Source organism: Polyodon spathula, chromosome 14, assembly GCF_017654505.1.
Source record: "Polyodon spathula isolate WHYD16114869_AA chromosome 14, ASM1765450v1, whole genome shotgun sequence".
NCBI classification, from domain to species: Eukaryota; Metazoa; Chordata; class Actinopteri; order Acipenseriformes; family Polyodontidae; genus Polyodon; species Polyodon spathula.
Genome location: NC_054547.1, coordinates 32,375,339 through 32,397,788, shown reverse-complemented (window position 1 = coordinate 32,397,788; position 22,450 = coordinate 32,375,339). Strand labels below are relative to the sequence as shown.

Genomic DNA, 22,450 nt, shown 5'->3' with positions numbered 1-22,450 from the left:
TTTTTGTAACCGAACTGTTGGAGTTGTTTGCCGACCACCTGGAGTTTACTCACGGGCCACAAGCAGCCCGCGGAACACAGATTGGGACCCACTGCTCTAACCTATACTTTTGTTTCCATTGACCCTGCTCAGGTTTACTGTACCTGAGCTACTGGATAGTTTTCAAATGGTTATTGCATTTGTCTGTTTAAATAAAAAGAAAGCCAATGAGTGCATTCTTTTAATGAAGACATCCAGGTGACCCAAGTGTAAATGGTGGGGTTGAAAGGTCAGGAAGCAGTGACAGAATCGTAAGAAAAAAGGACAAGAACAACAATTGTTATGGCTGAATTGCACTTTTCTCTCAAACACTGTTTGAAGGTGGAATTCACCAGGTCCCCAGCATCCACACTCTTTTTAAAAAAATAAATAAATAAATAAATAAATTCCAATCACAGTTACTGGGCAACTTTTACATTTAACATACTTTTTTTGTAGCTTTCTGTTTATCTTGGCTTTTTCCACAGTGAAATTGACAGGAGAGCCGAGGGAGAAAGAAAGCTGAGGTCTCGAAGTCGTGCAGAGAGCGAACTCTGGAGCCTCAGAAGAGCCAAACATACAACAACCCGAGGGGAAAACAATGTTGAAAAGAAAGAACATTTGAAAAGGGCAATACAGACAGTCAAAAAATTATAAATAGTCAGCATATAAATACTGGGATACTGTAGAGCAGAAACTGGACTGAGTTCACTACTTTCTTTTTATTTTTTGCACAGAAAATATTCCTGCTGTTTATTATAGTTAAAATTCAATGCAGTTCCAGGTCATCGTTGTCTACAGAATTAATTTGGGGGACAAGGGTTTAACTCTAGTTGGATAACAAGGGGGCAAGGGTTTGACTCTAGTTGGATAATGTGGTTTTGTATTGCATAATAGTTCAACATAATTTTATTTAAATATAGATGCCTAGAAATCATATCCTGCCAAGGAGTAAATTACAAAATAAATTAAAAAAAAAAAACTTTGCAGTGGAGCTTTGAGAGAGTAGCTCATACCTAAACACCAATGAACAGTGGTAACCCTAGCCTTCATATTGACTCTGATGATCAAATTCAGACTAACGAATGTCAAGAAATAGAGAGTAACGTTATTTAATCTTAATAAGGTACCTTACTGGTTTGGGTTTCTTTGCGCTCCTGTTTGTTTGAACGTGTCAGTTCTATAATGTCGCGCTGCCTTTCTCTCCCTGTAGTCTGCACACTGAACACACAAGATATTTCCCGCAAGCTTGTTATCCTTTTGATCAGCTTGGTGTGCTTTCCTATAGCTTTGAAAACCATTGTACCATCACCTGAATAGATGACTCCTCTGTACTACTGTGTACCACTAACTGAGACAGTTACGGTGGCTAGGAAAGGGTTTAAAAATAACTAACAGATAGATTTTTTTTGTTTGTTTGTTTTCTGACTATTTATTATTTAAGATGTGTAAAGTAAATTACTAACAATTAGTTAAGATCATATGCATTCTGATACCACAAAAGTCAAAGGTCAAATTTCAGGGTAATGCATTTCAACAAGACCAATATCTATTTACATATTTGTCTTAATTTTTGTTTTCTGAAAAATTACAATTTACAATTGCATGCAGTACATTTCGAGTTGACATCGTAGCAGGATTTCTGAGAACTGCCTGCTGCGGAGGGGTGTTATTATTATATTTTTGCTTTGTTTTATTTTTAATTGTGCCTTTTTTTGCACACACGAGATATGACCGCTCGTTGTGATCACCTCAGCTTTCTCTGCTGGCACATGTGTGATCGAGGGCGTTTTTCTAAAGGGAATGAGGTATAAAAAAAAGATTAATAAAAAAAACATTTGGAAGGAAAGCCTCCTTTCACTCATGCTTTGGAATCTTCTTCATGCGCGCTGTCAGAACTGCGTAAATGATACAAAACATGACGCAAACGTATGCAAATTAGAAAAATGTTAATGACTCGTGACGCACAAGTTTTTAAAATGACTGAGCACTGTTTAATGTGTTTTGGTTTCTAAATTTAAACAGAATCTGTTCATTGCGAGATTAATTTGTAAAGGAGAGGCGAAAACAGCAAAAGCCCTAGTGTGTGTGTGTGTGTTTGTGTGTGTGTTTGTGTGTATAACTCGTCTCGACACGAGAAGAGGGAGGATGTCTCGGATAAAATTAGAGGTAGTCTTGTTATTTGTAATTTAAATTAAAAGAAAAAAGCTTAACTGAGTATACTTTTTTTTTTTTAATGCAACACAGATCTAAAGATCAATCTATTCATTTTCTTTGTTAAAGTCTGCATCTTCCCATGGAATAAGGTTAGATAGTAAACTAGCATTCTTTTTGTTTTGTGTTATTAGTAACACAGGTGTGATGGGGAATGGTATGAAGAGCTATTTCTCAATTTGTTTTTAGAGTGCAGAAAGTTAGTTTCGTTTTATTCTTTCTCCTTGCCCACCTTTCAAGCGGAGGGTGAGTTACGAAGCTCTGTGCAAATAGTAGATGAAAAACATTTAGCACATGGCAGCTTTTCCATTTTAGTTGTTTCTGAAATATATATATATATATATATATTCATCTGCTGGGTTTTCAGGATTTGTAAAGCAACAGATTCAAAAGAATCTGCTTATAGATTATTTTATCATGGAGGCTTTCATCAGCAGTCACACCAGATAAGGCTTGTGCCCAGTAAGTTAAGACTGTCAGCTCTTGTGTGTCATCGAGATCTAACCCATGAGGAGTGGAAGGAATCTACTGCTCAAGAGTGGTCTTCTACATAATTGATATCGTTTATTTACATCACTGTCCTTAACAGTAATGTAGGCAGCATGTCAGTGTGATGATAAATCTTCAGTGTTGCAAATGAGCCATTTGTTTACTTTGATCAGGGCTGTTTAACTTGAGCAAAGACAGAAATGCAACCAATTGAGTCAACTGCTGAATGATTCTATCTGTGTATATTCAAGTTGCCACAGAAATTCTGTTGTAGTTGTAATAAGTGGTTGGGATAATTGGGAGATTTATTCATAAAGGTTTCCTCTGAAATGTAAATTGGTTGCAATTAAGATGAATGATGATGCCAGTTGGGCTGCATTGAAATGAATGTAGCATTTTTTACTATTATTAATATTAAAAGTAGTATTAATGTCATACTATCATAAAACCAAATATGTATAGTATTTAGCATACTCAAACAGACAGACATGAAATAGACCGTACAACAGCTGGCATGTATTGTAAGCTTTTAGCCATCTATTGTTTTGTGTGCAGAAGGTCCGGAAAAGTTTTTTTTTTTTTTTTTAAATAGCTTCCACCTTATCCCTAAAGTATGGAAAACTGTCTGGAATTCACAGCAGTCTGCAGTGTTGAATGAAACAACTTGAAGAGTAGAGATAGGAACTGGTTGACTCTGTCCATGACTGGGGCAACCTTTAGGCAGGTGCATAGTTCTTCATTTGAAATATTGCTTTAGATCCTTAAGCACTGCATGAGAGTCATTGTCAAATCCTTCTCCTGAATAATAAATATGTAACTTGAATTTTTTATTAACTGTATCAAAGACAGTTAAGACACAGGTTAAGAGGTTTGAATAGAGAATCAGCAGGGAGTTCTCATAGAAGCAGGTTGGAGCATCTAGTAAGGGGGTCAGTTGTTCTTCTCTATGGATTGTTACATGCCTTGTGGGTGGCTACCAAAGACTGTCGGTGTTTTAGGGTTAAAAGATTTGAGTGATTTGGCAAGTCTTAAATCAGATTGGACACTAGCAGAAAAATAATATTTTTAGTCTATTAAATAAATCTTGAACATTGCTCCAGCTCAGTTTAATAAAGCATGGTTTGTGCATAATATAGTATAGATAAACACAGTTTAAAATATGGTTAATTAGTATAAATATTTGATTTACAGGGTGTGTGTTATGCAGTAAAAGTGCTGTTGTCATGTTCACAATACATTGGGTGCACGTTACAGTGTGAAATTTCCATGATTACCCCTGACTTCAAAGGGAATTGGTTTTAGTGAATCCCAAGCTGTAATAGAATAATGTGCTACCAACACTGCCATGTCATGTAATTGGCATTGTGACTGACCGACATCATAGCTTAACACAATTTGTACTTTCACTGTACACTTACTGAAATGAAAATATAGGCCTCCTCAGCATTTTATGATTTATGTTGTTACTGTACTGTACTGTATTTCTTTAAAGTGGAAGTCTTGATTGAGCTTTTACGAATGTACCACATAGCTGGTTGCAATTGCACAGCAATGATTTAAAGTTGGTATGCTGTGCACCAAATCCTGTTAGAATTAGGCCAGACTGCAGTGTGTTTTTTTTGTTTTTTACAGTTTTGTACAATGCAGGTTAATACTCTAAGTTTTAATGACCCGTTCAGCTGTTAAGTAGTTGTTGCTACTTTATTCTTAGCACTGCATTGAGTAAGGCTGTCATCCACCAGAACTGTTATTGCATGGCCATGTTTCACACACAGCACTGCTGAAAGATTTCTCAGCAGCGGTATCCAGCAGTAACTAATGGGACCAAGTAGCTTAGTGTTAAATTTCCAACATTTGCGATCAAAGGATCTAGGGGTTGGGAATTTAACAATGCAACTGAATAATTTGCAAGAATTTGTATTAGCAATGGAACATTGTGCTGCTGTTAATGGGACACGTTGTGTGTGTTGTGTCAGTAGTTGAGGAGAATTTGAAATACTGATGCCAGAAATATTAAGTGAGCACGGGAGTAAGAAGACCTCATGACCCAACTATGCTCAGCATGAGAAATGAGCTGCGTAAATAGAGGAATCCAAATGCAAATCCCCTTAACATAAGAGCTAGAAAGGTTCTTTAGCCATGGAATTAGAAATACAATAATCCGTTGCATATCTGACTGCGATGGGACCAGAGTAAGGGCGGATATGTAGAAAGTCGGATGAATGAATCCTGTTTTATATAACTTTATACACAGCTGTAACAATTATTTTCACATAATTATTGTTTTGAGATTCAGCTTTTATTAGGGAGCTCCCCTAAATCCCTTGTTTAGAAAGATACAGGGTATTAATGCTTGTGACAGAGTAACCGTCTGCCGTGTGTGTGTGCGTGCTGAATGACAAGCAGGAGATCAAGACGGAGATTGAAGTTGATACGCCCTTCAGACAAACAGGATTCATTTACATGTCAACTCACTGAACAGCTCACGTGACACTACCAGCAATGGCAGCGCCATCATGGCAGCGTCATTCCGAATGAAAGACGTTGTTTTTGTTTATTTTAAACTAGTTAATCCATAACTAAAAACACTCAATGGCAGAAGGCATTGAGAAAAACTTATTGACATAACGATTATCATTTTTTTAAATATTTATTTTCGTATTACTATTCACTTTAGAGAGCACAGTCATAGCAAAATTAGATCTACTGATTTAAAACTTCATTCATTTCAATGAGGCTTGACTTGCAATAATAGGATAAGAATTTTAAGACATGCTTTAAGAGTTTGATCATGTGATTGTCCAGATTTTATTTTAATTTTTATTTATTTACAGTGGTGTAATTCAGTAAGGATATAATCTGCCCCCCCCCCCCCCCCTTCCATCTCATTTAATTTGCATGGTCCACAAATTATCTATCCTGTGTTTTTTTTTTTTTTAATTCAGATTTCAAATGTAATAGTTATTCGTCATCTCGTTAAATTATCCCAGCTTCTGATTGTACAAATACAGCAGGAGAACGTCACTGTGGGCAGTAAGGATTCTTTACATGATTGCAAGGCTGGTGGTTTGCCAAATGAGAAAAGTACTGTTCCTTTCCAAACTTGTCTATACATGAACATTTCAGTATAGGTCTGTGGATAGTTATTGGATGCATGAATTCCCCTTGAAATATGTCTACTATAGTGAAACACACATCCACTCAAGCCCCCTTAATTGTGTAGCCATCTTAATTGTCTAGGGCTGTACAGCTATATAGAAGTGGAGGTTCCCATAAATGGGTTGTCTCATATTGGGTTAAATCAGATAATCAGCAGTTCAGCGTTTCATGGTCCATACAAAGCACAGGCGTATAAATGAAACATTTAAAGTATCTTAAAAAAAAGAAGAAAGAAAATTAGATCTCTCATAACCTTCAAATACATGCAAACCATATCTGTAACCCAAGGCTCCTTGTTACTAGTATGTTATTTTCTGACTAGTGGATGGGTATGAAATTCAGCCCCCTGAACTGACAGTGATATGTATAGAACCCTTGCTGTTTATCGTTATCTTTTGTCAGGGAGCAGGCTTATGGTCTTGACCTGTGTGGGTTTAGGAGTAAATTGTCTCAAGGCAGTCTAACAGAACTTATCACAGTGAACCCTGCTTGTAAAGGTAAGCAGACCACTGCTTTTAGAATTCCCCAAAAGAGGTGAGTGAACTTGGAACAAATAAGAGTTATTCTAAACCAAACAGCTACACCGGTCTAACATTTTCAAGATTAATGTTCTACAATCACAAAGTTCTGGGGTGAAAGCAGTGAGTAGCAAACATTTATAAATACCATGTTTCCATGACTAATTTTATACCATTAGTATTCAGAATGAAATTGGAATAATCACATTTCTTATTCCAAATGCCAGTATAATACAGTTGTATTAGAAAATTAGTCCAATTATTGAATTGTATGGCCATGTTGTATTAATTTTAATTTATTTTTGGCTAATAACTGAAGTGGTGACGAACAATCACAACATTGTACTTTGTTTAATGAAAGCTGCAAGATCTCATTAATATAGTCCTAGTGCTATGTTTTTGTATTATAACATTAGATTGTATTTCCCCACGGTTCTGTTGTACACTTACATAATCTCACAGGAACTTTGTTGCTTAATGTTGCACGGATTCCTCATTCCTCCATGCTTCTAGCCAATAGAACTTTTTCCCTTGTTCAGGAATAGTACGAAATGCAGCTTGCAAATCACGATCATATTCTTTCCAAACGTAATTGTCACAAAAACAAGCTTACCACCACAATCCTTATTCCTGGAGGTGTCTCAAAGTTCCCTCCATATGTTAGACCATATTTCTTTACATTAATACAGGGTTTCCATTGTCAGGTGCATACCTAAATAAAACCGTATCTCAGCCCACAATTTAAATACAGTAATTTCTGTCTCCTGATACATCCACCCTTTTGAAGTTTGTTTCAATTGCTGCTTTAGAGGGTAAATTACTTAACATGTAGAGAAGTATTTAGAGAACCTGTCGTTAAAACATTCTCGCCAAGTTGGGTGGGCCAGTGCACAGTAATAATTGAATTGGCAAAAATACAAAATCTGTAAATGTTTGTTTAAAGTGTTTTAAAAGCTTGGATTTAAAAGAATGCAAATTGAGAACATAGTAACCACATATCGGGGATTAAAAACCCTTCTCGACGTGCCACCTAAGCCTGAGTGAAGGATCTTAATACTGATTTAGAGAAGACAAATTATCTAAGTGTGTTGGTTTTACGAATCGTTTAGTCAGTAGATTTATTTTTAAGTCAATTAAATCACATATAAAATATGAGTGTGAAAGGCTGGCACTTGCTCAGATATTAACATTGGGTCTTAGCCTGTGACAGGATGGCTTTGGTGGTGATGTCAGACCAGGAAATGAATCCACTACACAGTAGTATTACTGGGCGAGACGCAAATGCTCTCGGTTTTCTTTTATTAAGTAAACAAATAAAAGATTTAAACAAAACAAAACACTCAAAGCAAAAGGCACAAGGGCCAAAACAAACAACAATGACAAGTATCGTGCTGGTTGTTCCAGCACGACTGGCAATTGTTAATTTTATATTATTGCTTTACCTCCTCGCTCTGATTTTCGTTCACCAACTCTGGTCTCCTGCACGTCTTTTATATTATGGCTGAGGGATTAACTGGCTATTAATTATCTTGTTAACCTCTCGGCCATAGTCTGCATGAGTTTGCTAAAAATGCGTGACGGTCAGCAAATTCAGTAATTACTAGCCAGCAGTCACGCATTCTCACAAGGTATTTTAAAATAATACCAAATAATGGCGGACAGCAGCTTGTTCTTCTTCTAAACAAACATAAAAACAAAATCAAAATCAAAATATGCAAAAGAGTGAGGAGTACCCTGTCCCATAGCCATTTCAGTTTTCTGTTGCTTCCAGTAAATGCAGGATGATGGTGATGAATCAACTCTGAAGTGGTTCTCTTTGCAGGGAGTGTTCTCATTTATTTAAAAGAGTAAGAAAATAAAGATAACCGCCAGCAAAAATACACACTTGCTATTATAAAATAATATGCTCTTTTACCCCATTGATATGCTGTAAATATGCATTGTGTAATAGCATAGCGTATTTCATCTGTCATCTTACAACTTCTTGATGATGATGATGATGATGATAATAGTAATACACTAAAATAAGGTTAAAAAAAATGTTTTATGGAATTATAATTGATGTGTTACTCTTAGGTTAAATTGCCTTTGCTTTTTCACCAATTGATAGGACGAGCTCTAAGTGAATATGCCTTTGAGACCTGATTATTTTCCTACAGTGTTGTTACCTGTCACCGCTCTAATTTCAATGGCCTGTTGGGTGCAATTACATTTCCTAGGATAGGAAACAGATATGATATACCTGCTTTCATCATGTTTTGTCATTACAAGAGGAAACTTAACAGCTAGAGTGGTGTGTGCAAGGGTGTCTGTCAGCCAAGCCAAATTAGACATAACATTGTTATTTAAAATAAATAAAAACATTAGAATGTACGTACTTCTTCAGCATTTTTACAATCTTTGTAAAAGGAAAAATCTTTGTAAAGTAAAAACAACAAATGATACATTCATACACAATTTCAGAGCATTGTTATGCAAGCAGGTTTTGTTTTACTAGCTTCTGTGTTAAATTATTTCAGTTTGCCTTTAGAAAACTAGTGCATGATATCTCTTGTTGGGGATCATTGTGATGAGAACATAGTGTGAGAACATCCTTTCTTTGTCTTGTTTCTGAGACATTATTCACCCTCCTGGCTGACCTTTCCTTTCTCTACAGTGTAATTTTACCTGTTTCCTAAGGTTTTAAGTGTAGCTGATCAGGGGGCGTAGGGGACAATGAGCTGCATGTTTCTTGCTGCTTATTTAATGAAACAGCACCCTGAGAAAAAGGCGGGCTCGATAGTGTTGCAGGATGTTAATAGTCTCCAGAATAAAGCAACGTGGGCCATTATTTAAACACAGACACCAGATAGTGCCCTCTTAAACTAAAACATTGGGGAGTTTTCCCTTAACAGCCTCATTTCATAGCTGAGTTCACATTTGGAACTTTAGCCTTCTGTGAGAAACAAGGGGCCAGATTCACTAAGCATTTTCACCTGTATCTAGGCTATTCTCAGATGTAGAGAAATAATGGTGCTGAGAGAAAAGGAAAGGCTGCTGGTATTGTTATCTATAAGCCCAAACCCCTATAGGATATGTTCTATACAAAGACATCTTTGTTTCTCTAAACCAGGGGTGTCAATTGCAATTTTACCACAGGCCATGATAACTTCACGTTTCATTCGCGGGCCGTATAAATATTTGATCATCCCTATTTATAATTATTCACTGTTTTTAATCATATTTTTCAACAAGATTCGCCACACTCGGAATAAAATTAATTTGTAACAATTAGACTGGGAATTAATCTTTAAAACTTACAATTATTCAAAACAGTTGTCTTTCCTAATTGCTGCTCTGAGCGGGTTCGTTTGTTGAGGAGACGTGTCACCTTTTTCATGAGACTAGCGTGTCAATGTCTGGAGTCATGACTTGTGCTGAAGCAGTCTTCAGTATGGAGTGTAGATGCCTGTCAATCAGTCATCTGAGTGGGGGGGGTGTTGATCTTCACCAATGAAAACAGCTGTTCGCACAGGTATGTCCAAACATTGAGAGGACTCAAGCAGCCTGAAGGCGGAGCTGTGGTAACGTGACTGGTAGGAATGGGTAAAACTCAACAAAATCGAACTTTGCCCTAAGTGCACAATTGCATTGCAATTCGATCAATTCCATCTGAATATACTCTGGAGAACTGTCCACATCAACACCAAATGGGTTGAAGCTGGAAACTGAATTGCTGTTTGTTAAAATCAGAGAAGCAGTGTTGAAATTCTATCCGCAGCAAGTTCAGTTTTGCAGCGAATCCAGCACTTGGAAAAGTGACATTTGTGAGCGAGTTGGAGATGGCTTGGCAAGTCGGGAAATGGGAAAGGTTTCCTTGCTTCAATTGCTTCTCCCACAAACGTAATTTAAGCTGAAATGCTTTCACACCGTCATACATCTCTGTTATGACCTATTTACTTCCTTGCAGTTTCACTTTTAAGGTGTTAAGATGCTCAGTTACATCACATAGAAATCCAAGAGCACACAGCCAGTTTTCATCTGAGAGCTCTGGTGTTTGTCTCCCTTTGTTTCACATGAAAAGTCAGATTTCTCCATGTAGTTCCAAAAACTTTTTGAGTACTGTTCCCCGACTTAGCCAGCAAACTTCTGTGTGATAAGGCAAATCACCATATTCAGCATTAAGCTCCTGGAATTGCCTGGAACTGGCAGTGATTCAAACCTCGATCCCTGGTAAAATTAACAGTTTTTATTACTGTGCTCGTCACATGATCCATCTTCAGCACTTTCCCACACACCGCTTCCTAGTGTAGAATGCAGTGATAAGTTGTCAGTGTCCCAGGACAATTTTCCTCCTGATGTTTTTTTTCGCATCCACAGGTGCGCCGTCCTTGGTCAGATCCACTAATTTCTCCCATGGCAACTTAATTTGGTTCACACGTCTCTCGAGTTGCTGAAACATGTCATTTGCTGTGGTGGTGCCGTGCATTGCTGCGACATCCAAAAGCTCTTAATTCTATGCCTGTGCTGTCGTCAACGGCAAGCGAGAATGCAATGAAATCACTTGCGTTTTCAGCTAGCTGTTGTTTGAGATTGACAGCCAGGTCATCTACTCTCAGTGATTGGAATTTCATGAGAAACATTTGCAAACACTTGCTTTTAGCATTTAAAAAAACACCCTCAGAGAAAGGCATAGAAGTTTTTGCAATTTCTTCCGACAATGTAACTTGCTTTTATTGCAGCATTGCTCTCTGTTTTTGCCCTTTTGAACATGTTCTGCTGTAATTCAAGGCTTTTTTAAAAATTCAGCCACTTTTTGCAGCCTTGTTTCTCTTTGTGTTTAGTCTCGTAGTGCTGCCATAAATTGAATTCTTTAATCACAGCTAAATTCTCCTTACAAACGAGGCATACAGATTTTTTCTCTAAGCTCCACAAACAAATATTCCCACTCCCACCTTTCCTGAAACAATCTCCCTTGTCAATTTTCGTTTTTGTGGCCATTTTAACCTGTGTTTGCTGTTCTTATCTTGTTGGAGAGTGCTGAAAGAACAGGAATGTGGAAAATGTGCTATTGCACGTCGCACTTCTTTCTGTTAGGTTGAAAATGGCTGAAGGGATTTGTAGTTTTCACATGCAATTTCCTAATTGACAAGTCGTCGCGGGCCTAATTAATGGAAATCACCTTTACAGGGGCCGGAGTAAAACCATTCAGGGGCCGTGTTCAGCCTGCAGGCCTTGGGTTTGTCATCCCTGCTCTAAACAGTGAAGGGCAGTATGTATTTCCAAAAGATATTAAATCCACTGTAAAACTGTTATTGTTTCCTTTCCACCCAAAACCCTGTCTATTTTTATTTTTACATGTATCTGTTTGTGTGTGCATTGTAATTCTAAACAGTTTACTATGAGATTTCCCATTTAGCTTTGTATAAAATATATAAAGTCAACTTAATGTATTTATACTGTAAATTTACATCTAGTTTCACGACCCCCGATTAGCTTGGATGACCTTACCTAGGGTACCATTAGGTACTACAGTAAAAGAGTGATAATCACAATCTGAAACCTGCTGTTTTATATCTATTTTACATATGAAAAAAGAAAACAAACTATTTCACTGGAACTTGCTTTCTAAGGTGAAAGGCTTAATTGAATGAGGACAATTGTTATTATTATTATTATTATTATTATTATTATTATTATGTAAAAATGTATCTTTTCAACCCGAGACCCAGGGCAGTTCTGGCTTCCTGGAAAGGGTAAATTAATCTGGAGTTCTTCTGTTAATTCACTTATTATTTCTTCTCATTTAAAACTGTCATTCTGATTCAAATAACTTCTTTCTGGGCTAAGTAATTGCCTGAATAAAGGTGCAGGCATTACATGTTAAACCTGAACTAAATATTCCCAACACTACTCAACAGTCCCAACATTTCAGTGTCAAATGTAGCAAAAACAAACTTAAATTTGCATGACAGCTTTTTTGTTTTTACCCATTACCATAACAAATAATCTAACACTTAGAAACTCAGCACACTGGGTTCTGTCAGAAATGTAATCATTGTACTTTGTATCGCTTGTATTTAGCATGAAGATATTCTGTTTGACTGCATTGTTTCGATAACTGCTGCCAACCCAATCTCTGTATAACGGATGCCAGTTTGCTGGCATATACAGCTATGGCCAAACATTGTGCATCACCTAGAATTTTAGGATTGAGACCTAATGAAAACTGTACGAACACAATTGTTATATTTTATTTTAAATCATGTAATCAAAGAAACAAAATGATAATGTAAATGTATTTTTCCAAATGTTGTCATTTTTTTGTCACGTATATGGGAAAAATACTAAGCAGTATGTAATTCAATATGTTACCCTAACTTAATTCAGCAGGTTTCATTTGACTTTGTGAAGCAAAATGAGTTAATTCTGCACGGTGATGCACAACTTTTCGGCAGAGCTGTAGTATTGGAATAGTAGCCTCAGGGTGCAGGTCCATTGTAATGGCAGAAGAGAGGAAAAATATAAGCTAGTTGTCTGGTTGGTGGTGAGGACAGTTTTCTCTTGTGTAAATTGGATAGTTCACTTGCCTGTCACTGTTACTCTGAAGGTTTAATTGTTTTCACTGAGAGAGAGAGGACTAGATTGTTGCAAATGTCCCATTTAGTGTAGTTGGGTTTTACATAGCAGTTCATTGGTGGCCATAATGTAAGACCAAATTTCTGTTTGTTTGTTTGTTTTCTCTGCTGGGTAATGTAATTCACAAAATAAAAAATAACAATACAATTTTAAATGCATTCATAATATTAAACTTATAAGCATCAGTGATTTAAAAAAAAAAAAAACACTGTAAAGGCACTGCTGTACTTTAGGAGTTGCTTATAACAAAAGCAGTTTCTCTTCTTCTAATCAGAATTTCTTTGCATGTTTCCTTTTTAATAGAGTGGGCGTAGATCCTTCAGAAGATTCAAATGCAGAAATCACAACTCGGGTAAGATTAAAAAAATCTATATATATAGCAATATTTAATGTTAAAAATAATGATATGTTAATAATCCAATAACATGAATCCCAGGGAATCAAATGTTCTGTTAAAACTAACTAAGGGTAACAATACTATTCCAACTTGATTCACAGCTCCCAGTCTGTCCTCTCCTTTTATATTTTGTTTTCCAAATAATTATTCAAATGACCTCATCCTTGCATTTCAGAGGAAAAGATGCCTTTGTTCTTGTACTCCCCTGTGCTATAATTCCAATAAAGGATTGCAGGTGCTACCAGCATAGTTATATTTAGTTTACATGTAATACAATTATATTAAAAAATCAATTTAAAAAAATGTGGAACCTGTCAAGAAAGAATAATTGCACTTAATTTGCATAATTGTCATTTTTGTGTAAACCTCTAAATCAATTACAACCTTTAATTGCATTACAGCCTTTAATTGCAATTGTGTTTAAGCTAAATTAACAGGATGTTCTAACATGATAGGGAAAGCAAGTTAAACCAGTAAATACCTCAAAATCAGTAAATGACAGCACTTATTGTACTAACTTACAACAATATTGTTTCAACACACTCTATAGTCTGACATTCCCAGCCTTATTACAGGACTATGGTGCAAATGGCTTGTGTTCAGGACTACAAAAAGCAGATGTTCTGTTGCTCCATGCTAGTTACCAACAGTCTAGACCAGTGTTTACCAACCCTGTTCCTGGCGGCACACCATGACTGGTGGTTTTTTGAACCGCATCAACAAACGAAGAGCTTGAAAATAACGGGGGAAAATGCCCAGTTAATCACTTTTATTAGTTCAATGAAGGGTTCAATGAAGCAATTGAGCGCTGCATTGGAACGAAAACCAGCAGTCACGGTGTGCCGCCAGGAACAGGGTTGGGAAACACTGGTCAAGAACATTTTCATGGCGATAAAAGTTGATTTTATCCATATAAACAGACTTTGAAAAAACATTATTTTAATTGCTTAGGACTTTGAATTGAAGCATTTGGAATAGGGCCTGAGAAATTCACTGCTCAAAATCCAGATACAATTCCCTAGTAGAGTAAGAGAGGGGTGGTGTGTACTCTGAGAAGGACCACACATAGCCCTGTGTGCCTCCAGCTGTACCTGTCAGTGAATCTGGCATTCTTATTCATTTGACAAGAGAGGCATCTCACCAAGGGTCATTAGATATCACTTATTGAACTGGGGTATACTTTACACTCATTTCCATTCCTGGTGCACTGCTGGCTTTGTCTCTCCCTTCTAACTGCCCCATTATATTTTGCAGACAGACGCTAGGGAGAGGGCATGGCTTTTCAGGATGTGGAATGCTTTTGATCACAAGTATCCTTTATTTGGTTTTGCTGCTGTATTTCATAGTGCCAGGCTAGACAGAAACAGGAAGGACATGTCACATGTACTTAGAAAAAGAACAGTTATGCAGTATGTCTAACATTAGTGATTCAGTATCAGGGTCTGCTTTATACATTTTTCATTGAATAGGAAGAACAGGGTTGTACCCAAAGGCTCAATTATACTGAAGCTGACCCAACAGTAACATATTATTGATGGATAATAATACATGTCTGATGTCCTTAATATTTATGAGACCATCTCATTCTAAGGTCCGGAACAGTTGTGGTGAGTAAATCCCAGGTTGACCATGAAGAACTCCTGAAATTAAGCACCTGCATCTAGCGATTACCACACATTCTATCAGCTCTATATGTACACTACATCTAACAGAGCATCCTAATAAATCAAGTGCTGACTGTCCTTGCAATATCTTGTTGCTATTTATCAGTTTATTGTGAGGATCACAAATGATCTGCCTTCATTAGAAATGTAACCATATGCTGCAATTTGACCACCAAGTCCCCTGCCCTTAAAGAGAAAAAATATTTGTTGCAGTTTAAAAGATTGTAGTTTTCATGAACAAAATAGTCCTGTTTATAGTAGTTCACAAACCCCAAGGTTGAAAATAGCTGGAAACCACTGTACTGGTATAAAGTAGGGGGCTGTGTGCTTTAAAAATGTTGATGCTAGAATGGCCTGGTGTGGCAAACCCAATTTTTTTTTGTATTACGTTTTTTCATATCCATCTAGAGTTTGATGGAGTGGCGGTATTATTCGTGCTGTTCACAGGCCACTTTACAATGCGGAAGGATCAGCATATCTTGAGCCATATATAAATAACCATATATATGTACAGAATTTAAATACATGAATTGATTTTGCTCTTTTTTTCTGTCTACAGGGCATTGCCAATGTCGTTTAGTTTTATGCATTTCTGAAAATGAAATGCTATTAGCAGGAACACGTCTGGGTTTTTATAACACAAATTCTTAATTTATTCACATTTTGCACAAGATACAAGCAACAAGGTACAAAGCACGATTGTTTATATATTGCTTTACAGCTTTTCCTCTGCACTTCAAAGCTTCTCTGAAAACAAGCAGTCATACTGCCAGTCTATTAGTTTGCCAAAGCATGAAATTACTTTTTATAGGCTGAATCCCATCAGCCACAATGGTAACAAACTATTCCCAAGCCTGGGTTGAGCGCTCTGCCTTTGAGTTGTCGCTGTCTTAACCAGAACAATACAACCCTTAAAATTAAGTAAATATTATATAATACCCTCATTAGCTGATGTGTACATAGTGATTCTGTTGTTTTAGTTTTATGAAATTACCATTTTTACTGATTTAGCTTTCAAAAATACAATGAATCACAGACGACGATAGTTTTGAAAGAAAGGATCCTTATATGAACATTTTTCTCTCTATCTATTATTAATATATCTACAGAAGAAGTGGCCATTGCCAGTGTAACCCACATTGCTTATGCCGTAGAGTAAGTGGTTTGCCTTAGCAGTTGAGCTTGGTGAACTTGAATGTCCTTGCATAATGGTTGCATATGAATGTGCTTGTATTGTCTTGTGCCATTGTCTCCAGCAATCTAACATTGTAATAGTAACCCTGTATTGACAAGAAATCAACTTATGGGACATGTTGCAGTAAAATAATTAAACTTTTTATTTATTTATTTATTTACCCCAACCAGTGGTAAAGTGGATACAATGACAGACCAGGATATTATTGTATGACTACAGGTATCATTTTAAGGAACAGAGGTCTGAAGGGGGACCTATTAAATGACAAATATACAGTGCAGTTAAAGACTGTTACTTTGAGTCACTGAAGCCATTCTGTCTGAAAGATGCTTTCCAATACCTCTTTAGAACTAATTCATGGCAGTCTGCTGCAGTGCAATTACAGGTAGCTAATGCTTACACCATTACTTTAATCTTGAATTACACCTGCGCCCAAGGCACATCCAACACAGTAAAACTATCTCTTCTTGTCTTTCTGTTGTAAACCATGTCAAACATTGCCCTGGGATTACTAGTACAGTTCTCAAGATATACGTCACATATCTGTGGCATCCTAGCAACTGCAAATACAAAACAGGCATACAGTTATGAGAGTAACAGTTATGTAAAACATTGTATTAACACAGCTACATAAACTCCCCTACACACCAACAGTAATTATCTAAATACATATTTACACAGCACCTTCAAACACATACCTTCATCAACTAACACCGACATTGATTGTCTAAATTACCACTCGTGAACGCCTATTTTATACACGTGTGACTGGAGCCTAATTAATCATTTAATCACTTTATTCAGTTGTTGGCGGCAGCTACATTCCCACATGTTTTGACAGGGAGAAATTTAACCCTCTCCCTCCCAACCCAGTATTCCTACACCAACACATACACATGCATCGGTAGGGCTTTCACACTGCTACAGGAACTTAAAGCTGTTGGGGCCTTATTTGGAAAGCAGACCTTTCAGAGATAAATAAAACCCATATAAACACTATAAAACTAGGTGGAAACAACTTGCAGGAAGGAACATGTCAAATGTTATTTGTATTTATTTAAAATGTGGTTGCTGTCTCAAACAAATACAAAGAAATGTTGTTAGGCATAATACAGTTTTGTTTTTTTTTAAATCCATATATATATATTTTTTTTTTTACTCGATAAATCTTGCAGACAAACATTTGCAAGAATTTATGGAACAGGCTAGGAATATGATAAATTGCTTGTACAATTTCACTCACATACAAGAAATTGATTATTCCTTTCTAGAATAATACACTGGTGAATTAAACTGTTCATTTAAGGGGTTTTTACACTTTCCTTGATTTAGGCTTTCTAATTTAATTCAGTAACATTTATTTTTTAAATAAAATTTGTACTGGTATTAAGTTCTTACATAGCCAGACCTAAAACTCTGATCATAACCACATTTAAAAAGGGCTGTTTAACGGTACCAAGTATATTTTCATAATATTTCATTTCGTACCTCTGCATCCTGCAGCATTCACAACTGTAATGCTGGCCTTCCGTCAGCCTGCTGTTTAAAATCGGATTGGACTGACCCAAAGCTTCCAGATGTGGAGCAGGAGTCTATAGGTACAATGGCTCTCAAAAGTATTCAACCCCCCCCCTTGGACTTTTCCACATTTTATTGTGTTACAACATGGAATTAAAATAGATTTAATTAGGAGTTTTGCCACTGAACAACACAAAAAAAGTCCATAATGTCAAAGTGAAAAATAAAATCTAGAAATTGTTCTAAATTAATTAAAAATGTAAAACAGAAAATAATTAATTCAAAGCAAATCAAATAATTGATTAAATAATTGATTCAAAGCAAATCTGGAATAAGGTTCTTCAAAAGCACCAATCAGGGGTAGGATATAAGAACATTTCCAAGGCATTGAATATCCCCCAGAGCACAGTAAAGTCCATTATTAAGAAATGAAGAGAATATGGCACAACTGTGAATCTGTCTAGAACAGGCCGTCCTCAAAAACTGAGTATCCGGGCGAGAAGGGCACTAGTCTCGGAGGCCACCAAGAGGCAAATGGCAACTCTAAAGTAGAGTTACAGTCTTCCACGGCTGAGCTTGGAGACACTGTGCATACGGCAACAATAGCCCGGGTGCTTCACTGGCCTTTATGGGAGAGTGGCAAAATGAAAGCCATTGTTGAAAAAAACTCACATCAAATCTCGGCTAGAGTTTGCCAGCAGGCATGTGGGAGACTCTGAGACCAAGTGGAAGAAGATTCTATGGTCTGATGAGACCAAAATAGAGCTTTTTCGCCTCAACGCTAAGCGCTATGTTTGGCACAAGCCTAACACCGCACATCATCCTGAGAACACCACCCCTACCATGAAACATGGTGGTGGCAGCATCATGCTATGGGGATGCTTCTCTGCGTCAGGGATTGGAAAGCCTATGAAGATAGAGGGCAAAATGGATGCAGCAAAGTACAGAGAAATCTTGGAGGAAAACCTGCTGAAGTCTGCAAGAGACCTGGGACTTGGAAGAAGATTCATCTTCCAGCAGGACAATGACCCCAAACATACAGCCAAAGCCACACTGGAGTGGCTTAAAAACAAAAAGGTCAATGTCCTGGAGTGGCCCAGTCAAAGCCCGGACCTCAATTCAACTGAGAATATGTGGAAAGAGTTGAAAATTGCTGTTCACCAAAGGTCCCCATTCAACTTGACGGAGCTTGATCAATTTTGCAAAGAAGAATGGGCAAAAATTGCAGTGTCCAGATGTGCAAAGCTGGTAGAGACTCAAAATAGAGTCATGGCTGTAATTACTGCCAAAGGTGCCTCTACCAAATATTGACTCAAGGGGCTGAATACTTATGCAATCAATTATTTTCTGTTTTGTATTTGTAATTAATTTAGAACAATTAGTAAATTTTATTTTTCACTTTGACATTATGGACTTTTTTTTGTGTTGATCAGTGGCAAAAACTCCTAATTAATTCCATTTTGATTTAATGGATTTAATTGTAACACAATAAAATGTGGAAAGTCCAAGGGGGGGTGAATACTTTTGAGAGCCACTGTACATACCTCCCGTAAACCCTTGCAATGTGTCAAAGAAAACTTTCAGTATTGTTTAGATTTCAGAAGGAAGATTATTAACATGTATGTTCGCGATCCACCATTTGATTTATTTATTCTTAACAGTATATTTTTGCATAACAGACCTAAAAATGTATTAAACTGTTTAGTCAGGGCCTTAATTTGCACTTTGCTTAGTGCTAACAGTACATTAGTCTCCTAATATCCTATCCTACGCGTTTCATATTTCAGATGGAGCCGGGTTCAGCTTTTGTTTGACAGTGACCTTTGAAAGTTACATCTAGGTGTTGTAAAGGCACTGGGAACTTCAAATGCCCCAGTTTCTTTTAAGTGGCAAGACACCAGCTGTAAGCTGCCTTTCATTTGAAATCTGCTTAGTGAAATATGCTTACAAAACGTCTCTTTCAAAAACAGAAAAAAATAGCTTACGTAGGACACTTTTTTTCATCCTTTTTTTGGAACTTTTGACACTTATTATGCAGACTGTTCAATTACTTTCTCCTCTCTTCGGTTTCTTATACATTTTACAGTGAATTAACATGCTTTATCCAACATCAGCACTTGGGGGATTGTTTAGTGTCTGCCTGACAGCTCAGCTGAAAGTAGAGGCGCCTTGGTAAACAAATCTTTTTAGGTCAGTAAGAGCTTGCCGAGAGCTCACATTAAGACAGTAATTACATTATTTATTCACTGTCTAAGCACAAGTAAAGAGATCATGAAATTACACACAGACTGATATAAATTAGTAATTCAAAACTCTCTCCCCCCCTGTGTTAAGATCTTACAGTTGAAGGTGTGACTGCATTGTTTAAAACAAATGACCTTAATACTCAATCGTGGGTCAGTTTCCTGATGCCCATTTTGACCCGCTCTGGCACCCCATTGACAACAACACTGCCTGCATGGTGTGGGCCATTCGCCAGACTAGTGACCAGTCCACAGGGGTACAAGGTAAGTAAACCCACCTCAATCTTGAGTGTAATGTCGCATTCAGTATGTAAATATCTATCTATCTGTCTATATAATTTTCGCAAGTTGATATTATGTTTTATGTATTTAGTTATGTTTGTGCTTATCCTCGCTAACTCTTACCTTCACCGATTATTAGTTTTCCAATGCTTAGATTAACAAAGCAGCACTGTGTTATAAGTTCATTGTTATTGGATAAGGGATTTCACCTCATACAGTTTGGGCAAAATAACTGCCAAGCAAAGCTGACTGTTTAAATACATCAATTGCTATTAATGATTAAAGATTTTTTTTTAAAGTGTTTCAGTAATGCCGTACACAGGCTAAGACGGAACATTGACTGATACGTAACTGGGATTGGCTATACCTCATTTATAATGCCAGTCAGCTGGTAGTTGTTGCGCAGGACAAAAAAGGAATCCATGAAAGAGGAAAAATGAGGAAGGCCCAGAAAGACTAGTGGACAATTAATAGAAACAAGTAATTTAAAAAAGCACTGAAGTTTAAACTGAAGGTGTAACAGCAATGTGAGAAATTTGCAATGTTTTGATTACAGCAATAATGGTATGTTTCAGTTGTGCAACATAAACTATTGTGCCTGCATATAAAAAGATATACAAAATAATAGTAGCAAACACCATACTTCCTAATCCTTTTGAATTGTATGATTCCAAAGTTAATGAAACATATCTCGGAAACAACAAACTTCAGTACTTAGAGTAAATAGGAGGGTCCGAAAAATATAGCATTATACATCCTCACGTGTGGCTACTACTGTTTAATTAACGTACCTGTAATTGTTCTATTCATTGTGAACATCCACAACTTTTTACACTTATAACTTTAAAGTCTGTTTCAAAGCTCTTTTCAAAATGCCTGCTCTAGTGCACTGGGGTTTGAAATCTGGCACTGCAGGAAGAGCGATACATTTAAAAAAAAGAAACATAACAAGTGCTTTGGCTTTTCTTTTCCGTATCATATCATTGCAGTGTTTAAAGTTGTGTAAAAAGTTGTCAGGAGAAAAATTACAGGTATGTTATTTAAACATGTGTAGCAACACGTGAGGACATGTAACGCTATATTTTTAAAGAAATCCCCGCTACTTATTCTTTGAGATATTCAATTGCATTATGTTAAGGTGGAGTTTAAACACTGGAATTGAGGCTTTGATAACAACACCCTAGACTGAGTACGTTATGTCCTGTAACCCTATACCATATATTTTATGCAGAGTCGTGAGAACGTAGAAAACCTCAGTTCAAAGCCTACTATGAATTTTCCTGACATAGTAGAGTCTCCCGAAACAACAGAAAACAGTGATCTTCAAGCATCACCACCAGCAAACCAAAACAACATGCAAGAAAGAGACCTCAGGCTTGGTGGCTTTGTCCTGAGAGTGCAACCCTGTGGAATGGATTCAAAAGTATAATCGAAATAATACAGTAAAGATACAGTGCGATTTTGTGAGACACTGACCTTGATATGTTTTGCTTGTTCCATGTGAACAGGAACAGGTTTCGGAACTGCCCGTTTTGAAAGGTAGGGATTTTTTTGTTAAATCAAATGGAACAGGTTCCAGAAAAAGGAAAGTGCAGTGATTCACCACATCCGAATTTCCAAGTCTCTTTGTTCTAACAAAATCACACCTTAAGCTTTAGTCCAGTACATTGTTGGTTCAATTTTGAAATTAATGTTTGAATTTCAATTTTAATTGTTATATTTTTATTATTGTAATGTTCTCGGTTTTACATTTTAAATGAACTGTCTATGCCTCAGAACACTGGCTTTGATTCTGAAGGGGGGGGGGATACATTTACACGGTTATTATGAAGTCAGTTAGTCACTTTGCAATGATGTTGTGGAAAAAACATCCTATCCGGTCCAGAGATGAAGTGTGCATCCTTGTTAAACCAGTTCAATTCCATGTTTTCGTGAAAATGAAATGTTTTCAATGCCAGTGGTGCTAACAGTGCTTGCCCAAACAGGTGTCATCTTACCTGGTAATGACCTTGTTTGAACTGACTTTACAGTATATTCACCCTGTTTAATAAAATAAATATGTTAAGTGAAAAATATGGGATACATTGCACTGTGTAATTAGATTCAGGATTAAAGATATTTTATCCCATATGCTA

At 36.8% G+C, this 22,450-nt stretch overlaps 1 protein-coding gene across 1 annotated transcript in view; it reads left to right on the top strand.

Moving 5' to 3' along the window:
• Positions 1 to 21,928, top strand: part of LOC121326453 (sodium/hydrogen exchanger 9-like) — a 61,972-nt gene extending 40,044 nt beyond the window's left edge. Inside the window, exons 12-15 of the mRNA XM_041269725.1 lie at positions 13,320 to 13,368; positions 14,668 to 14,723; positions 20,192 to 20,297; positions 21,547 to 21,928. Of these exons, the coding sequence (XP_041125659.1) occupies positions 13,320 to 13,368; positions 14,668 to 14,723; positions 20,192 to 20,297; positions 21,547 to 21,744 (409 nt within the window). The 3' untranslated portion in view covers positions 21,745 to 21,928. The remainder of the gene's footprint in view (positions 1 to 13,319; positions 13,369 to 14,667; positions 14,724 to 20,191; positions 20,298 to 21,546) is intronic.
• Positions 21,929 to 22,450: the final 522 nt, after the last annotated feature.